The 17905-nt window shown below is 40.9% G+C and overlaps 1 protein-coding gene across 11 annotated transcripts in view; it reads right to left on the bottom strand.

Moving 5' to 3' along the window:
• The window catches only part of LOC105463548 (aminoadipate-semialdehyde dehydrogenase), a 45113-nt gene extending 27652 nt beyond the window's left edge, over positions 1-17461 (bottom strand). For 5 of the 11 annotated variants that reach the window (XR_011621193.1, XR_011621194.1, XM_011710719.3 and 2 more), the window contains exons 1-4: positions 17329-17461; positions 13415-13686; positions 11759-11879; positions 7396-7712 (exon numbers count right to left, since the gene is read on the bottom strand). Coding sequence is in view for 9 of the 11 variants with exons in the window: in XM_011710719.3 (XP_011709021.1) it covers positions 7396-7712; positions 11759-11879; positions 13415-13644 (668 nt within the window). In the remaining 2 variants the exon portion in view is untranslated. Of the gene's footprint in view, positions 1-7395; positions 7713-11758; positions 11880-13414; positions 13687-15966; positions 16051-17328 lie in introns of those variants that run through there. The other 6 variants (XM_024787266.2, XM_011710717.3, XM_071093401.1 and 3 more) reach the window with 5 other exon arrangements.
• Between the last annotated feature and the right edge of the window lie 444 nt (positions 17462-17905).

A 17905-nucleotide genomic window follows, 5' to 3' on the forward strand; every position in this document is an offset into this window, starting at 1 on the left:
CAGCTGATTTACTTAATCAAAAGTGAGATTATCCAGGGTTGGCTGAATTTACTTGGAAGGCCTTTAGAAGAGGTTTTAGGCCTTCTCTGAAGAAGAGATCCAAACAGCAGCTGGGTCTGCAATTAATCTCCCTTCCCTCCAATCTGATTTCATCTGGGACAGTCTCATGGCCACAGGATTCCAGCCTGCTTGTGATCACCCCTTCCTAACTGATCCCTATGGACTTTAGACTTGCTTAGCCAGCCCCCACAACTGTGTAAACCAATTTCTTATAATGAATCCCTGATCTAACTCCTGGTTCTGCTCCTCTGGCAGAATCCTTATTCTGTCATACTTATTCAATGATGCTTAATAGAGACTTCCGACTCCCCTTTCTATTTGGCATTTTCTTTCAGTATCTGAACAAAAAGCAGAATAAGAATATATGTGGTTAGGATCTTATAGAGCATGGATAGTCACTGTTGAGCCTATGACACTATTTCAATTTGAACACACAAACACCAATACATCTAAAAGCATCTTAATTTCAAAAGAGCATCAAATATGGTATAAACATTTTAAAAATTATAACCATGTATATGGTGTCTCAGGTAAAATAAAAACTCACTGTATGTTAAAGGTGTAGGTGCCGAAAGGCTGTGATACCTTTCCTCCCCATCATAAGGCTCACAGCCAACACTCTTATAAACAAAAGACAGTTTAACAACAGAAAAGCATGACAAATTAATTTAATCAAAGTTTTATGAAACATGGGAGGCTTCAGAATGAAGACCCAAAGACCCAAGGGAAAAGCGTCTATTTTAATGCTTAGATTCAATAGAGTGGACAGCTGTGTAGAAATGTGATTAGACAAAAAGGGAATGAGTAATAAACTGAGTGGGAAAATCCAGCAAGGCCTGTCCTTTTAAATTCTTGGCTTCTCTGCGTGGCATTTCTTCCTCCCATGTATAGGGCAGGACCCTTTCTGGAATGAGTCTTATGTTCTACTTTCAGACAAGGTAAGTAAGAGCAATTTCTTTACAGCCAGCGCTTACATGTAAAGGTTAGATTAATATTTCTATATTTCTAGATTTTTTTTTTTTTTTGAGAAAAGTCTCGCTCTGTCACCTAAGCTGGAGTACAGTGGCGCGATCTCGGCTCACTGCAATCTCTGCCTCCTGGGTTCGAGCGATTCTCCTGCCTCAGCTTCCCGAGTAGCTGGGACTACAGGCATGGGCCACCACACCTGGCTAATTTTTTTGAATGTTTAGTAGAGACTGGGTTTCAACCATGTTGATCAGGCTGGTCTCAAACTCCTGACCTCAAACGATCCACCCACCTCAGCCTCCCAAAGTGCTGGGATTACAGGCGTGAGCCACCATGCCCCGCCTCTAGGTTTTAAGACTATCTTTGAGGGAGAGGGTTCGGTTACTACAGCCTGCCTTGGGGAGAAAGGGAAGCAAGAGAAAGAAGGGCAGAAGGTCAGAAAGAGACTTTACTTCTGAAGTCCTTCCAATGTCCTTCAGTTCAAAGTACTCAGCATGCCAAAGTGCCATACGTTGGGGTATCATTTTCTGAGCCCAACAAAGGCTACCCTCAAACTTCAAGTTTTAGAGGAATTATTCTTCACATATATTGTCTAGCTTCCTACTTAGGTATTCAGGGGAGAGCAAACTTTCTAACAGGCTTCCAACAAAGCTTAAATTCTGAGAATATTTTTAGTTTTTCAATTCTATGAACAAAAATGGGCAAGGTTACGCATGCATAGAGGATGAATGCTCCATGTAGTTCATTTCAAGAAAGCAGCTTAAGATGCATTCAATATAAGAAAAGTTGAAAAAAAAGAAGAGACAGATTTTAAAGGAAGAAAAAAAGTGGAACGCAACAAACATTTAAACATATTACTTGTGAAGCTTAGGTTGGGTATCTAATATATTGTTCCTCATTTTCCCAACCACCATATGAGGCAGGTGTGATTATGTGAGAACCTAACTCAGAACCCAAGTTGGTATGAAGATTATTTTAAGGTAAAGACATTTGAGGCTAGGTGCGGTGGCTCATGCTTGTAATCCCAGCACTTTGGGAGGCCAAGGCGGGCAGATACCTGAGGTCAGGAGTTCGAGACCAGCCTGGCCAAGATAGTGAAACCCTGTCTCTACTAAAACTACAAAAATTAGCCAGGTATGGTGGCGTGTGTGGGGGGAAAAGAAAGAGAGATCAGACTGTTACTGTGTCTATGTAGAAAGGAGTAGACATAAGACACTCCATTTGGTTCTGTAATAAGAAAAATTCTTCTACCATTGAGATGCTGTTAATCTGTAACCCTACCCCCAACCCTGTCCTTGCAGGAGACATGTGCTGTGGTGACTCAAGGTTTAACAGATTTGGAGCTGTGCAGGATGTGCTTTGTTACACAAGTGCCTGAAGGCAGTATGTTTGTTAAAAGTCATCACCATTCTCTTAATCTCAAGTACCCAAGGACACAAACACTGCGGAAAGCTGCAGGGACCTCTGCCTAGGGAAGCTAGGTATTGTCCAAGGTTTCTCCCCATGTGATAGTCTAAAATATGGCCTCGTGGGAAGGGAAAGACCTGATCATCCCCCAGCCCGACGCCCCTGAAGGGTGAAGGGTCTGTGCTGAGGAGGATTAGTAAAAGAGGAAAGAAGGCCTCTTGGCAGTTGAGATAGAGAAAGGCATCTGCCTCCTGCCCGTCCCTGGGTAATGGTGTTAATGGTGTAAAACCCGATTGTGTGTTCCATTTACTGAGATAGGAGAAAACTGCCTTAGGGCTGGAGGTGGGACGTGCTAGCGGCAATGCTGCTCTTTATGCACTGAAAAGGTTTATGGAGATGCTTGCATGTGCACATCAAGGCACAGCACTGCCGGGCGCGGTGGCTCACGCCTGTAATCCCAGCACTTTGGGAGGCCGAGGCGGGCGGATCACGAGGTCAGGAGATCGAGACCATCCTGGCTAACACGGTGAAACCCCGTCTCTACTAAAAATGCAAAAAATTAGCCGGGCGAGGCGGCGGGCGCCTGTAGTCCCAGCTACTCGGGAGGCTGAGGCAGGAGAATGGCGTGAACCCGGGAGGCGGAGCTTGCAGTGAGCCGAGATCGCGCCATTGCACTCCAGCCTGGGCGACTAAGCGAGACTCTGTCTCAAAAAAAAAAAAAAAAAGGGCACAGCACTTTTCCTTAAATTTATTCATGTCAGAGATCTTTATTCATATGTCTTTCTGCTGACCTTCTCCCTACTATGACCCTATTGTCCTACTACTTCCCCTTTTTCTAAACGACGGTAAAGATAATTATCAATAAATACTGAGGGAACTCAGAGACCGGTGCCGGAGTGGGTCCTCTGTATGCTGAGCACCGGTCCCCTGGGCCCACTTTCCTTTCTCTATACTTTGTCTCTGTGTGTCTTTCTTTTCTCAAGTCTCTCGTTCCACCTGACAAGAAAAGCCTACAGGTGTGGAGGAGCAGGCCACCCCTTCAGTGCGCCTGTAGTGGGAGGCTGAGGCAGAAGAATAGCTTGAACCCGGGAGGCAGAGGTTGCAGTGAGCCAAGACTGCATTGCTGCATTCCAGCCTGGGCGACAGTGAGTCTCTGTCTCAAAAAAAAAAAAAAAAAAAAAAAAAAAAAAAAGAGGACATTTGAGACTCAACAAATGCAGAAGAAACCTTCTTGGAGCTTCCCTTATCTGACTAAAAACAGAAACTTCTGGCAAATGAGGCTGCCATAAACTTCTTCTTCAGAGCAGTTTTTACTCCCAGGAAGACCAAGGGTAAACCTACCATAAATCCCCTCTCTGAAGACAGTGTTATGGCTGTGAAGAAGACAGAAAGACCACTGCACCTGCATACCCAAGTATTATCACAAACTTTCTTATCTCCTGTTTATTTTCCTGAAAACTCATTTGTCTTTCCAAAACAATTTATTTGTTCTTCCTATGAACAAAGAAATTTTATGAACAAATAAATTTACAAATACATTTAAATGAACTTAATAAAATGCAATTCCATTTCTTTTGTAAACTGCTATATGCATAGGAATAAACTTTTTTTCTTAATCTGTCTTTTGTCAGTTTAATTCTCAGTCAGATACTGCGTCACAGATGGTAGAGGAAAAGTTCTCCACCCCCATTTTAAAATGGAGAAAACTGAAGTTCACGAAGGTTACGTAACTTATGCAAAGTCAAAAAAACAACTAATTTTTAAATGTTTAAAAAATAGTTATCCTTATCCAAGCCTTAAAATTAATCCCCTGATTTGAAAGATCTATCTAAATTAGACTTCGAAATTTCAATAAATGAAACCTAGTCCTTCCCTTTCTGCAGCTATCATACTCTGTGGAGGTAGTGCTGCCTCTTACCAACATCCACAAGAAAACTCAGCGTTGTCTTTTTTTTTTTAAGACAGAGTCTTGCTCTGTCACCCAAGCTGGAGTGCAGGGTCTTGCAGTTGCCCAAGTTCAATCACAGTTCACTGCAGCCTCAAACTCCTAGGCTCAGCAATCTTCCTGCTTTGGCCACTGGAGTAGCTAAGACTACAGACTTGTGCCACCATGCCCAGCTAGCACTGTCTTATTAATAGGTTATTCAGGTAATATTTGGGGAGCTAGCAACAGAGATAAAATTGTTCTAATATGTGTCTGAAATTTAGTACTCCCTAGTTTAGTGATCTAAGTCTAAAACAGAAAATTTAACATTACTGTTTTAATTTTTTTTTTTTTTTTTTTTTTTGAGACGGAGTCTCGCTCTGTCGCCCAGCCCAGGCTGGAGTGCAGTGGCGCGATCTCGGCCCACTGCAAGCTCCGCCTCCCGGGTTCACGCCATTCTCCTGCCTCAGCCTCCCGAGTAGCTGGGACTACAGGCGCCCACAACCACGCCCGGCCAATTTTTTGCATCCTTAGTAGAGACGGGGTTTCACCGTGGTCTCGATCTCCTGACCTTGTGATCCGCCCGCCTCGGCCTCCCAAAGTGCTGGGATTACAGGCGTGAGCCACCGCGCCCCGCCTGTTTTAATTTTTAAATTGAATATTTTAACATTTCATCTCTCTAGAATCGAATTATTTGCCACCTCACTTAAGAACATAAAAGCAAACCAAAAAAGGATTTCTAACAGGCAAATCAATTGAATTAAGTTGAAGCACCAAACAAGTATCAAGAAATTTGTATAATTTAGTCATAAATCAACCCTTCAACCCTCATTAAGTAAATGTTTGCTCCCATTTCACAGACCATTCTTACCACTGCCGGGCCAGTGCCTGGTGGTCAACTGTCTCTCCACCTCCCCCAGATTCCTTATCTGCTTCATTTTCTTCAAGTTCCCTACATCCCCATCCCCACCTCACCTCCCACACTCTTAGGTATGACTTGGCCTTCTGCCTCATACAAAAGTTAAAACCTACTGGCTTCCTCTAACACCAAGAAATGTACTTTACTATCCTAATCTTTTTGAGGGTATCAAAAAAAGAGGTATTCCACTCAGTATTTTAAATAATGCCATTCCCTCCCATCTAAATGTATCTTACTCCTTTGTTAATATTCCTATTACTACTCCATTATTCAAACCAACCCTTTCTACCAACTCCCTACCCTCAGCCTATAAACTGCTCATCTTTTTTTTTTTTTTTTTTAAGATAGGGTCTCACTCTGTCACCCAGACTGGAGTGCAGTGGCGCGACAACGGATCACTGTAGACTTGACCTCCTGGGCTAAATCAATCCCTCCCCCTCAGCCTCCTGAGTTGCTAGGATTATAGACACAGATCACCACGCCCAGCTAATTTTTTGTGTGTTTCTTAAAGAGGGAGTACCACTATGTTACCCAGGCTGGTTTCGAACTCCTGGGCTCAAACGATCCTCCTGTCGTAGCCTCCCAAAGTGTGGGATTACAGGCGTAAGCCACTGCACCCAGCCAACCTCTCCAATCTTAAAGACAAAACACCTATGTCCATCCCAGAATTCCCTCTTTTCCATTAAAACCAGTTTCTAGAAAATAACATTTGACTTTTATGACCTCTATTTCGTTATCTCCTATCCTCTTATCTCCAGCCTAATGTAATCTATCTGCAACCTTGGGGACTTAAGAAGTCACTAAAGACTATATTGTCAATTACAACAGACATCTTTCTCTACCAGCATTTAACCATTTCTTCTTTCCAGGCCTGCATGTGCCATCCAATACCACAGGTCCACTGAGCACTAAGAATGTGGCTAGTCCAAATTGAGATGTATAAGTATAAAATGTATGCCAGATTTTGAAGATGATTAGCATAAAAAATGCAAAATACCTTACTAGTAATGTTTATATTGATTACATATTGAAGTAATGTTTTGGAGTATACTGAATTAAATAAAATATACTGTTAAAATTAACTTCACTTGATCCTTTTTTCTTCCCTTTTCATTCAATTTTACTTTTGAATATTACTTAAACATTTAACATTACATAAAACTTAAAATCACATAAAATTACATACGTGTCTCATGAGGTTTCTATTTCTGTATCCTCCTCCTTTGATATTCTAGGACTACACCCCTAAGGTTCACTTCCTTCTCTCTCTCTTGGCAAATTAAGAATGTCAACTTTGGTGATTTCTAATCTCTTGACCACATCAGCAAGTCAAACACCACAATACTACTACAAGAGGGAACTTAATAAAATGAGAATCTTTTAGTGGTTCCCCATCATCTACTGGATTAAGTTCAGCCTTCAACTGGGCATACCAGGCTCCTGATCTTTTACTGTTTCCTCAGCCCTGCTCTGACATTCTAGCAGGACAAACTCCTTCATTCTCATATAACTCTGCTAGTACCTCTGCTAGGAAAACCCTTTCTCCCTTTTTATTTAATAATTAAGATGCAAAGCTTCTAATCACATCATTTGTTTGTTCCGTGTCTGGCCCTAGGCTTGGATGAAACAGGTGAAGGGCCTAGTCTGCAGAGAACTAAAGTTCAGATACAGCTGAAACAAAAAAGACTTAATTACTTCTTAGGATTATTAATTTAGGAACAAGAGTTATAAAACCAAAAGTTTTAAAATTATTTTTCCCCTTTAAAATACAAGGTTTTTTTGTTTTGTTTTGTTTTTGAGACAGTCTCACTCTGTCACTCAGGCTGGAGTGTAGTGGCATATTCTCAGCTCACTGCAACCTCCACCTCCTGGGTTCAAGCAATTCTCCTGCCTCAGCCTCTCCAGTAGCTGGTATTACAGGCACCCACCACCACGCCCGGCTAATTTTTGTATTTTTTTAGTAGAGACAGTTTTCACCATGTTGGCCTGGCTGGTCTTGAACTCCTGACCTCAAGTGATCTGCCGCCTTAGTCTCCCAAAGTGCTGGGATTACAGGTATGAGCCACCACACCTGGCCTAAAATATAGGTTCTAAGAAAGAGTCAAAGAATAGAACTTACTGAAAATGCTGGATATTTGGTACTATACACTCATGAGGCACTCTGACAATCTTCGGTATCCCTGTAGTCCCTGATGTATGTAGTACATACGCTAAGCAATGCTTTAGCCTCAGATCCATGTGTTCTGCTTTTTCTTCATTGACATGCTCAGAACTTACGCTGATTTTTATTTTTTCTTTTTCATATTTCTCTTTTCCATCACTTAGCATCAAGTTCACCTCAGTATTTTTCCAGTGAAGTCTGAAGAGCACTAGGTCATTATGTTCTACTGTAAATGTATCGTAGCTCAATAACGTTTCATGAAAAGATTTAAATTTCTGTGTGAAATGGGGGACAAAGTTTACAATATTAGTATGTTAAAAGATATTCTTCTTTATATAGAAGTAATATGAAATACAGTCATCCCTCAGTATCCATGGGGGAATTGGTTCTAGGATCATCTCAGATGCCAAAATCTGAACATACTCAAGTCCCTTATATAAAATGGTGCTGTACTTGCATATAAGCCAGGCACATCCTCCCATGTACTTTAAATCATCTCTAGATTACTTATAACTAATATAAAACTATGCTAATTAATGCTATGTAAATAGTTGCTATATTTTAAAATTTGTATTAGTTTTTACTGTTGCACTGGGTTTTTTTTTTTTTCTGAATATTTTCTTCTTTTTTCTTGAGACAGGGTCTCTCTCTGTTGCCCAGGCTGGAGTGCAGCGGTGTAATCTTTATTGTTTTACTTTATTTATTTATTTTTTTTGAGACAAGAGTCTTGCTCTTTCGCCCAGGCTGGAGTGCAGTGGTGCAATCTCGGCTCACTGCAAATTCTGCCTCCCAGGTTCACATCATTCTCCTTCCTCAGCCTCTCGAGTAGCTGGGACTACAGGCACCTGCCACCACGCCCGGCTCATTTTTTTGTATTCTTTTTAGTAGAAACAGGATTTCACCGTGTTAACCAGGATGGTCTCGATCACCTGACCTCGTGATCCGCCCGCCTCAGCCTCCCAAAGTGCTGGGATTACAGGCGTGAGCCACCCCGCCCAGCCGCAGCAGTGAAATCTTAACTGACTGCAACCTGGAACAGCTGGGCTCAAGTGAGTTTCCCACTTCAGCCTCTTGAGTAGCTGGAACTACAGGTGTGCACCACCACATCCAGACAGTTTTTTTATTTTTAGCAGAGACGAGGTCTCACTATGTTACCCAACCTGGTCTCAAACTCCTGGACTCAAATGATCTCCTGCGTCAGTCCCCTAAAGTGCTGGGATTATAGGCGTAGGCCCCAAATATTTTCAGTCTGCAGTTGGTTGACTCCTCGGATGGGAAACCTCTGGATACAGAGGGCCAACTGTATTCATTTACTCATTCAACATGACTTTTTTGGGGAGTTGGGGGGAGTACTTGCTATATACCCAGGGGTAAAAAGATAAATAAATCTCCAAGAGCAAAGTGCTGTCCTTACTTTCAAATCTATTTTCCAAAACAGCAGACATATAAAAGCAATTATAATGCAGTGTGGTATGATAATAAAGCAGGCTTGAAATGTTAATGGGAACAGAGAATGCTGAACTGAACTCTGCCTAGGTCAGAGATTGCTTCATGGGTAATATTTGTTATAAGGAGCTATTCTCCAAATAATAAAAATGGGCACTTCAGGCAAACAACCAACATTGAGGATCTGATCTGGGAAAGCTGATATGTGAACATTAAGCATTCCAATTAAGGTAAAGAATGGGGAGGGGGAAAGGGAAAAGGTGAGGTGCGTAGCTGATAGGAGATGAGATGCAAATCCTTAATAATTTTGTACAGTCAGCACAAAGGAGTTTAGATCTTAACCTGTAAGTGACAGGATCCAATTGAAGGTGGCAACAGCATAGATTAGACTCTATCAAGGACAGAATAATAAATGAGATTCTGCTAAGTGAGAATCATTTAATGAGTCTTTTGCAGTAATTCTGATATACTATATGGTCCTGAACTACTATTCTGTTGCAAGAGGAGTGGTTAGAAAGGGTCTATGAGCAAAGGATAAATAAGACATGGTGACTTTCTGGATGTGGACTGAGTCTAAGAAAATTGTTGGGTTTCTGGCCCAGGTGATTTGGTGGATGGAGATGAATTAATGCAGAAGTGAGTTTGGATGAAGAGATGCTAAGCTAAATTTGTACACGTTGAAAGTAAGGTTTCTTTGAATATATCTTTTTAGGTTGACAACAACAGCATAATGAAATATAACCTAAGTTTTCACATTAAATAAATCAACATAAATAATGAGAAAAAGGTCACAACCCAGAAGCCTACAGTGTTTTCTTAGCGTGTTTGGTGTATGTGTATGCATTGGGTAGGGAATGTGGTGTGGCCTGTAATATTTACAAAATTAAAGGCCTACATACTCTTCAGATCGAGCTCAAAATCATCCCTCCTCATTAAAATTCTACTATATCTACTAGGTTATGTTTACTTCACTTAGGACAATTATCACACTATGTAGATGTTATGGGTTCAGGAGTAATAACTTTTCTCTCCAACTACATTATAAAAAACTGGAAGGCTTATATACCAATGCCCTCCCAATCATTCTGTCCCTAGTGCAAGGTTTCTCAGTTTCAACACTACTGATATTTTGGACCAGATAATTCTTTGTGGAGTGCTGTCTTATACATTGTAGGATTTTTAGCAGTATCCCTGGCCTCCATCCACCAGATGCCAGTAGCACCCCACTTCCATCATTACAATAAAAAATATGTCTAGACATTGCCAACTGTCCCCAGTTGAGAACTATTGCTTTAATGGATACGTACAGTAGATGCTTAAAAATACTGATTGCTCAGTATTAAATGAAGGAAGAACACTTACACCATCATCAAAATCATGGGATAGGAAGCAAGGTTTTGCTATGCTCAACTTGTTCGTTCTTGGGTTTTGCTATGCCCAACTCCTACTGGTCATAAAGAATACCTTGATATTGACAATTAATACTGATACTAAGTTACCCTTTATAAAATTTTCACTAAGGTTGCTAAGAAAAATAAACATCACATCCCCATTTCAGTTTTGCTTACTTACGAACAATGGAATAACCAATTTGAGGAGTAGAGGAAACTTCGGCTACACCCTAACAAATATTTATTTTTAAAACATTTATTAACCAGATCAGGTGTGGTGGCTCATGCCTGTAATCTCAGCACTTTGGGAGGTCGGGGCGGGCAGATCACTTGAGGTCAGCAGTTTAAGACCAGCCTGGCCAACATGGCGAAACCTTGTCTCTACTTAAAAAAATATATACAAAAATTAGCCGGGTGTGGTGGCATGCAGCTGTAATTCCAGCTACTTGGGAGGCTGAGGCACAAGAACCACTTGAATCTGGGAGGCAGAGGTTGCAGTGAGCTGAGATCGCACCACTGCCCACTGTACTTCAGCCTGGGTAACAGAGTGAGACTCTGGCTCAAAAAACAAAACAAAACAAAAAAACCCTTTTGAGTCTCTAGAAAGTAACCCATATATCTCAAGTTCTTGATATTTCTTATATACACACAGACGCGCACACACACGCGCGCACACACACACACACAGTGTGGGGGGGCAGGAGGGAATAACGCATTTAAGTTACCCCATTACAAACTGGCTCATATAGAAAATGGCAAAAACAGGCTAAATTGAATATATTTTTATAATGTTCTTCCCCTTTAGTAAAACAGTATTTTATAAATAATAAATAAATAATGAAGCATGGGCTGCGTCTTGCTGAGGATATAATTCTTGCCCCCAAAGCAGTGTTTCTTGGTTATATCTTTGGTTGGCAATCATTTAAAAATAAAAAACAATAAATTTAGTTTTCTGGAAAGATCTCTTCTAAGTACCAGTCTCTTTTTCAAAATGCAAGCTTTGTTATAATTCTTCAGTGTTGCTGACCAATGTAATTGCCATAAATATGAAAGTTTCAAGTATTATAAAATGTTGCAGTATAGGAAATACTTTGGAAAGAGAAAGGAAATTCAAAACAATGCATAATATATTATTATAAGGCTAACAGATCTGTTCATACCACAGAACAGTGGTTCACAATGCAGTATGAGGGGTGGAGAGCCCCTCCAGGGGACAAATGGCAATGTCTGGAGATTTTTGGTTGTTACGACTGGGAAGTGCTACTGAAGTCTAGTGAGTGCGGTCAAAGATATTGCTAAATATCCTATAATGTATGGAACACTCCTCACAACAATTACTCAACCCTAAAAATGTCATAGTGCAAAGACTGAGAAACCTTGCCACATTTAGCAGACTTAGGAATCCAGATGGGAGAAGGAAGGAATGCTTCAATTGAAAGATAAATGTAATACAGGCAGAAAACAATTGAAACACCTAGACTTACATTAATTTGTTTTTTTTCAACAAGGATATACTTTAGATTACATTTTTTCATAAAATGAGTTGATAATGATGGTGGTGAATCTGTATCGATAGGTACATAAGCAGCTGGGACTTGGAGAATTCTAGAGAAAAAAGTACACAGTCAGCACAGAATGTCTGTTGATTTAGTATTTGTTTAAGCATTTCTATTTCTCTATGCCCTATATTTTTTGTAGCAGCATAAAAATGGTTTCTGGTTTCTGGAGTGCTTTATTGCTGATCAGAAATTTCCAATGTTTTCATTGACACTTAGTTGGTAATAAACACCGTCATTTTAGCCGGGCACAGTGGCTCACACCTGTAATCCCAGCACTTTGGGAGGTTGAGGCAGGTGAATCACCTGAGGTCAGGAGTTCGAGACCAGCCTGACCAACATGGAGAAACCCTGTCTCTACTAAAAATACAAAATTAGTCGGGTGATGGTGGGCGCCTGTAATCCCAGCTACTTGGGAGGCTGAGGCAGGAGAATTGCTTGAACCCGGGAGGCGGAGGTTGCGGTGAGCCAAGATCACACCATTATACTCCAACCTGGGCAATAAGAGTAAAACTTCATCTCAAAAATAAATAAATAAATAAACACTGTCATTTTATCTTTTCTTCATGAAAACCCTAAGTATTTACTATGCTAAATTCTCATCACTTAATATAAAGAAATACAAGATTTTTAAAAGTTAAGCATTTTAAGTAGTTTCAGGTATACTTTAAGGACATCAGATCTTTGCACATAGTAAGTTCTCAATAAATTTTGTCAATAATTGAGTGAAAGTAAATGTTTGTTGTTGTTGTTTTTGTTTATTGTTTTATAAAGATGGGGTCTTGTTAAGTCACCAGGGTGGTCTTGAACTCCTGGCCTTAAATAATACTCTAGACTCAGCCTCCCAAAGTGCTGGGATTTACAGGTGTGAGCCACTGTGCCTGGCCAAAAGTAAATTTTTGAACATCTTTTGCTTTATACTTATATAATTAATTTACCAAGACACATATAGAATGAATAAACTCTTTCTTTGGCAGTTTATATTTATTGCAGCGTTCTAGAATAGAAATCACTATATGAGGATAACATTCTAGAACAATTTAAATAATTAATTAATTTAAATAATTAAATATTTTGCAAATATCTGTTGGAATCATTACAAAATGATTAAACATTTTGCAAATATCTGTCTTCCAACAGGTTCATATTTCAATCTATATCAACTATTATCCAAAACTCTAATTTACTGATTTATTGAATACCTTAGTGCTTAAATTTTCAGTTGTGGACAAAAAACATAGTCATGTTATCTGTGAAATCCTGTTTTCTTTTATCTAACAACAAAGTGTTATAAATTGTCATAATTGCTTTCCTTTAACAGATTAATGAAGCCCTTATATTCTGGAGATACTTAAATGTTCTATTAGTAAAAGCTTCTAGTCTCTCCTAAATAAGCTCAGAATAATTAATTTAAATAATTAAAAATAATACTAGGGGAAATGCAAACTTCTTTAGCCTCTCTACAATTGACCAAACAATACAGAAAAATCCAATAGTAAATAGAACAGTAACTTGCAATATACTCTATTAAAAAATTACATTAGCTTGGAGTAACATCAAATTTACAGTTCTAAAAAATATTACCCTAAAATCCAAGAGGGTAAGTCTATTCCAGGTTGGCAGTAGAGACCAATTTCCCGAATTCCTTGAAAGTCACAGTGTAACAGCAGAAAATTTGATAATTCAGAAGCAGCATTAACCACAGTCTTGTAGGTGTAGTAAACTGGAAGCTGGTTGTTGCATTCATCAAAACATACAGCTACTTTGTCCATATAACAGGAGGCAGCCTTGCGCACCAATTCCTGAAGAGTCATTTCACTGAAGTTTATCTAAACATCAATTTGTAGCAGAGAACCCTGTGTATATACAGAAGTGTTAGGGGGAGATGGAGTTTTAGTGAGCTCGGTGGAGGGACAGGGAGAAACTTCTCTATAATCATGTCTCATGAAAATAATTATATCAAAGATATATAAATGAAGAATCTCTGAACTTATGAAATGTCTATGGTGACTTTACTGAGGACAATGAGGTTGAAAATTAACTTGATACATCAACCTATGCTGGGTCAGAGCATCAAAAAAATTTGGGAGGGGAGTGGTATACACAGATGAAAATGAAGGCCGGGCGCGGTGGCTCACGCCTGTAATCCCAGCACTTTGGGAGGCCGAGGCGGGCGGATCACAAGGTCAGGAGATCGAGACCACGGTGAAACCCCGTCTCTACTAAAAATACAAAAAATTAGCCGGGCGCTGTTGTGGGCGCCTGTAGTCCCAGCTACTCGGGAGGCTGAGGCAGGAGAATGGCGTGAACCCGGGAGGCGGAGCTTGCAGTGAGCCGAGATCGCGCCACTGCACTCCAGCCTGGGCGACAGAGCGAGACTCCGTCTCAAAAAAAAAAAAAAAAAAAAAAAGAAAATGAAGCAGGTAAAAATGGAGACTTCTCTCTCAACGGACCACAATGTAAATATGAAATATATAAAAAATTAATCAATAAAATCAAATTTAAAGGACCCCACACTTAATTTTTTTCACTTTCCTTCAGTAACTGTTACAGATTTGTTAAGATAAATTAGTCAAAATATTGTATGGTGACTTTCAAATTACTCATGTGGCCAGGTGCGGTGGCTCACGCCTGTAATCTTAGCACTTTGGGAGGCCAAAGGGGGCGGATCACTTGAGATCAGGAGTTCAAGATCAGCCTGGCCAACATGGTGAAACCCTGTCTGTACTAAAAATACAAAAATTAGCCACGCAAGGTGGCGTGCACCTGTAATCCCAGCTACTCTGGAGGGTGAGGCAGGCGAATCACTTGAACCCAGGAGGCAGAGGTTGCAATGAGCCAAGATGGCGCCACTGCACTCCAGCCTGGGTGACAGGGCAAGACTCCATCTCAAAATAAATAAATAAGTAAATGAAATAAAAATAAAACAAAATGATTAATGTAAATAAACTTTGTTTTTAAATTCCAGTAGGAACTCAGATGAAAGCAAAATCAATCTTTGACAGAAGAAAAGTAAAAAACTCTATTCCTATTCATTCAGTTCTAGACAACTATATATAAAAACAGTGCTTATTATTACTATAATATCAGTATTTTACAAAAGTCATACTTGTATAATTGTCAAGAAGTAAACTCTTCATACTGTATATTTTATTTTTAAATTGCCAATAAGTTCATTTAGACTGAAAATATAATATTACAACTCAATAAAGCAGTATATCAATGCAATGTTCTCTGGGTTTCTTAATGCAGATTATACTAAAAGAAGATTTGAAACAGTATTTCAAGAAAGAAACACTCGGGATCAATGGTAAAAGAAAAACTCACAGTGTTTCCTTGAAGGTAAAGGTTATTTTTTTCCCTCTGTGAACTCTATTTTCCATATTTTAAAGCAAGTAAGATTTACCAAGTAGCCTATTTCAGTAAAGTTTTTGTTTGTTTTTTGAGACAGAGTCTCGCTCTGTTCCCCAGGCTGGAGTGCAGTAGCGCGATCTCGGCTCACTGCAATCTCTGCCTCCCAGGTTCAAGGGATTCTCCCACCTCAAGTTCCCGAGTAGCTGGGATTACAAGTGCGCGCTACGACGTCCGGCTAATTTTTGTTTTTATTTTTTTTTTAAGTAGAGACGGGGTTTCTCCATGTTGGCCAGGTTGGTTTTCAACTCCTGACCTCAAGTGATCCACCTACCTTGGCCTACAAAAACGTTAGGATGACAGGCGGAGCCACCGCGCCCAGCCAAGTCTTTTTTTCTTTTTTTTTTAAATTTTCTTTTTTTTTATTTGAACTGATTTCCTGACTGACTCAATTTTCATTTATATCAACTAATTAACATGAATTAGAAAAAAAAAATCTTAAAGAGAGTAAAATGAACCAATAACTGCCAAGACCTTTAAGTTTGAAAATGCTGTGATTTCTAAATATAAAGTTTAAACATGTAAGGCAACTTTGGTACTTACATTAATTTTAGTAAGCATTTCTATACATATCAGCTCTTTTTTATGCACAAGATACAATTTTAAGCTTTCCTCAGACATACAATGATCATTATGCAAATATAAGGAAGGCTTTATACAGCACGCGCTCAAATGATGAGGAATGAGTTTATTTCGCAACACAGGTAGTGCGGAAGGGTACCTACACATCTATACGATAATTAAGATGTTTCCTTCCATTTTCCCAAAAGTTGCTACAGAGATTTAAGGTAAAATCCATTCTTGTTGTTTCAGGTTTTCATTTTCTTTTTTTTTTTTTTTTTTTTGAGGCGGAGTCTCGCTCTGTTGCCCAGGCTGGAGTGCAGTGGCCGGATCTCAGCTCACTGCAAGCTCCGCCTCCCGGGTTCGGGCCATTCTCCTGTCTCAGCCTCCTGAGTAGCTGGGACTACAGGCGCCCGCCACCTCGCCCGGCTAGTTTTTTGTATTTTTTAGTAGAGACGGGGTTTCACCGTGTTAGCCAGGATGGTCTCGATCTCCTGACCTAGTGATCCGCCCGTCTCGGCCTCCCAAAGTGCTGGGATTACAGGCTTGAGCCACCGCGCCCGGCCTCAGGTTTTCATTTTCATTCATGAATCACAAATAACATTCCCTGCAGTAGAGAATACTTAATAATGCCCAAATGTTTGAGACTGTAAAAAGGAAAAAAAAAAAAAAAAAAGCAAACTCTGGTAAGCAGATTTTATATGTAAAAGGAATAAATTTAAGATATTTGCTACTTTACAACCGTAGAAGCTGCTATTTAGTCAATAGAGATCTTAAGAGTGTCAACAAATTCTACTGGTATGGGGCCTCTCTCTAGGTCACTGGTTGTTTTCTTTTTTTTTTTTTGAGACGGAGTCTCGCTCTGTCACCCAGGCTGGAGTGCAGTGGCCGGATCTCAGCTCACTGCAAGCTCCGCCTCCCGGGTTCACGCCATTCTCCTGCCTCAGCCTCCGGAGTAGCTGGGACTACAGGCGCCCGCCACCTCGCCCGGCTAGTTTTTTTGTATTTTTTAGTAGAGACGGGGTTTCACCGTGTTAGCCAGGATGGTCTCGATCTCCTGACCTCGTGATCCGCCCGTCTCGGCCTCCCAAAGTGCTGGGATTACAGGCGTGAGCCACCGCGCCCGGCTGGTTGTTTTAAAAATGGATAAATAATCTAGAAACTTTATTTTCCCAATCCACCTGCTTCTTAATTTACGGTATGCAGCGAGTAGCAATGCACTTTATAGCTTCCTAAACATTTCTTCACTGCTCTTCGAAACCACTCTAGGGGGTAGCGGAGCGCAGAGCACATTATTTCCATTTGAATGGAGGGACGGAGGGACGGAGGCTAGTGACGCAGGAGTGTACACACAGGTCAGGGTTAGTCTGCACCACACCAGCACGCCAGACCCCAATGTATCAAATCCGAGGCCAGGCAGTGGTCCTGAAGCTGAGCAAATGCGTGTGGAAGCAGGCTTAGGCCTCACGGCACTTCGCCTCCCTCACACCGACCCCCGCCGGACACCGCGCCCTGCGGCGACTCACTTAGCAAGTCTCGCGGATTAGGTTTGTTCGCATTCGGACCTTTCCCGGACGGCTAGTCACGGATACTTCTCACCGCGAAGCTGCAGCTCCCAGAAGCCGTAAAGCTATCCCCCCAGAGCGAGGCCCCATACGCAAATCTTCCGCGTCGCCATGTGACGTCAGTGCGAGCGACCCCAGGGAGGCTGTGTCGAGCTGACCCGGCCTCTCCTGAAGCCGAAGCGCCAACTTGAGAGAAGAGTTCTGTAGGCTTTTTCACTTTTGGTTATCTGCTCAGGCGCTCCTTGGGGTCGCGCATGGTCTCGGACAGGGTTTGCAAGGACTTTGGAGCTGACCAGTTTGTAGCCATAACCCTTTCGTACTTGCCAAGAAACTCTGGGCAAGACTTGAATTTTGAGCTGCAGTATTCTCGTTCATAAGGTGAGAATAAAAACATCACCTAGGGTTGATGTGAAGAGAGATGAAATCATTGTGAAATAGGAGAGTTATTGGCCTTCAACCAATGACATTTTCTGCAAACGTGCTGGAGATATGGCTGCAGCAGTGACGCCTGCAAACGACGTTCCTGTCATCATGATGC

Source organism: Macaca nemestrina, chromosome 3, assembly GCF_043159975.1.
Source record: "Macaca nemestrina isolate mMacNem1 chromosome 3, mMacNem.hap1, whole genome shotgun sequence".
NCBI lineage: Eukaryota > Metazoa > Chordata > Mammalia > Primates > Cercopithecidae > Macaca > Macaca nemestrina.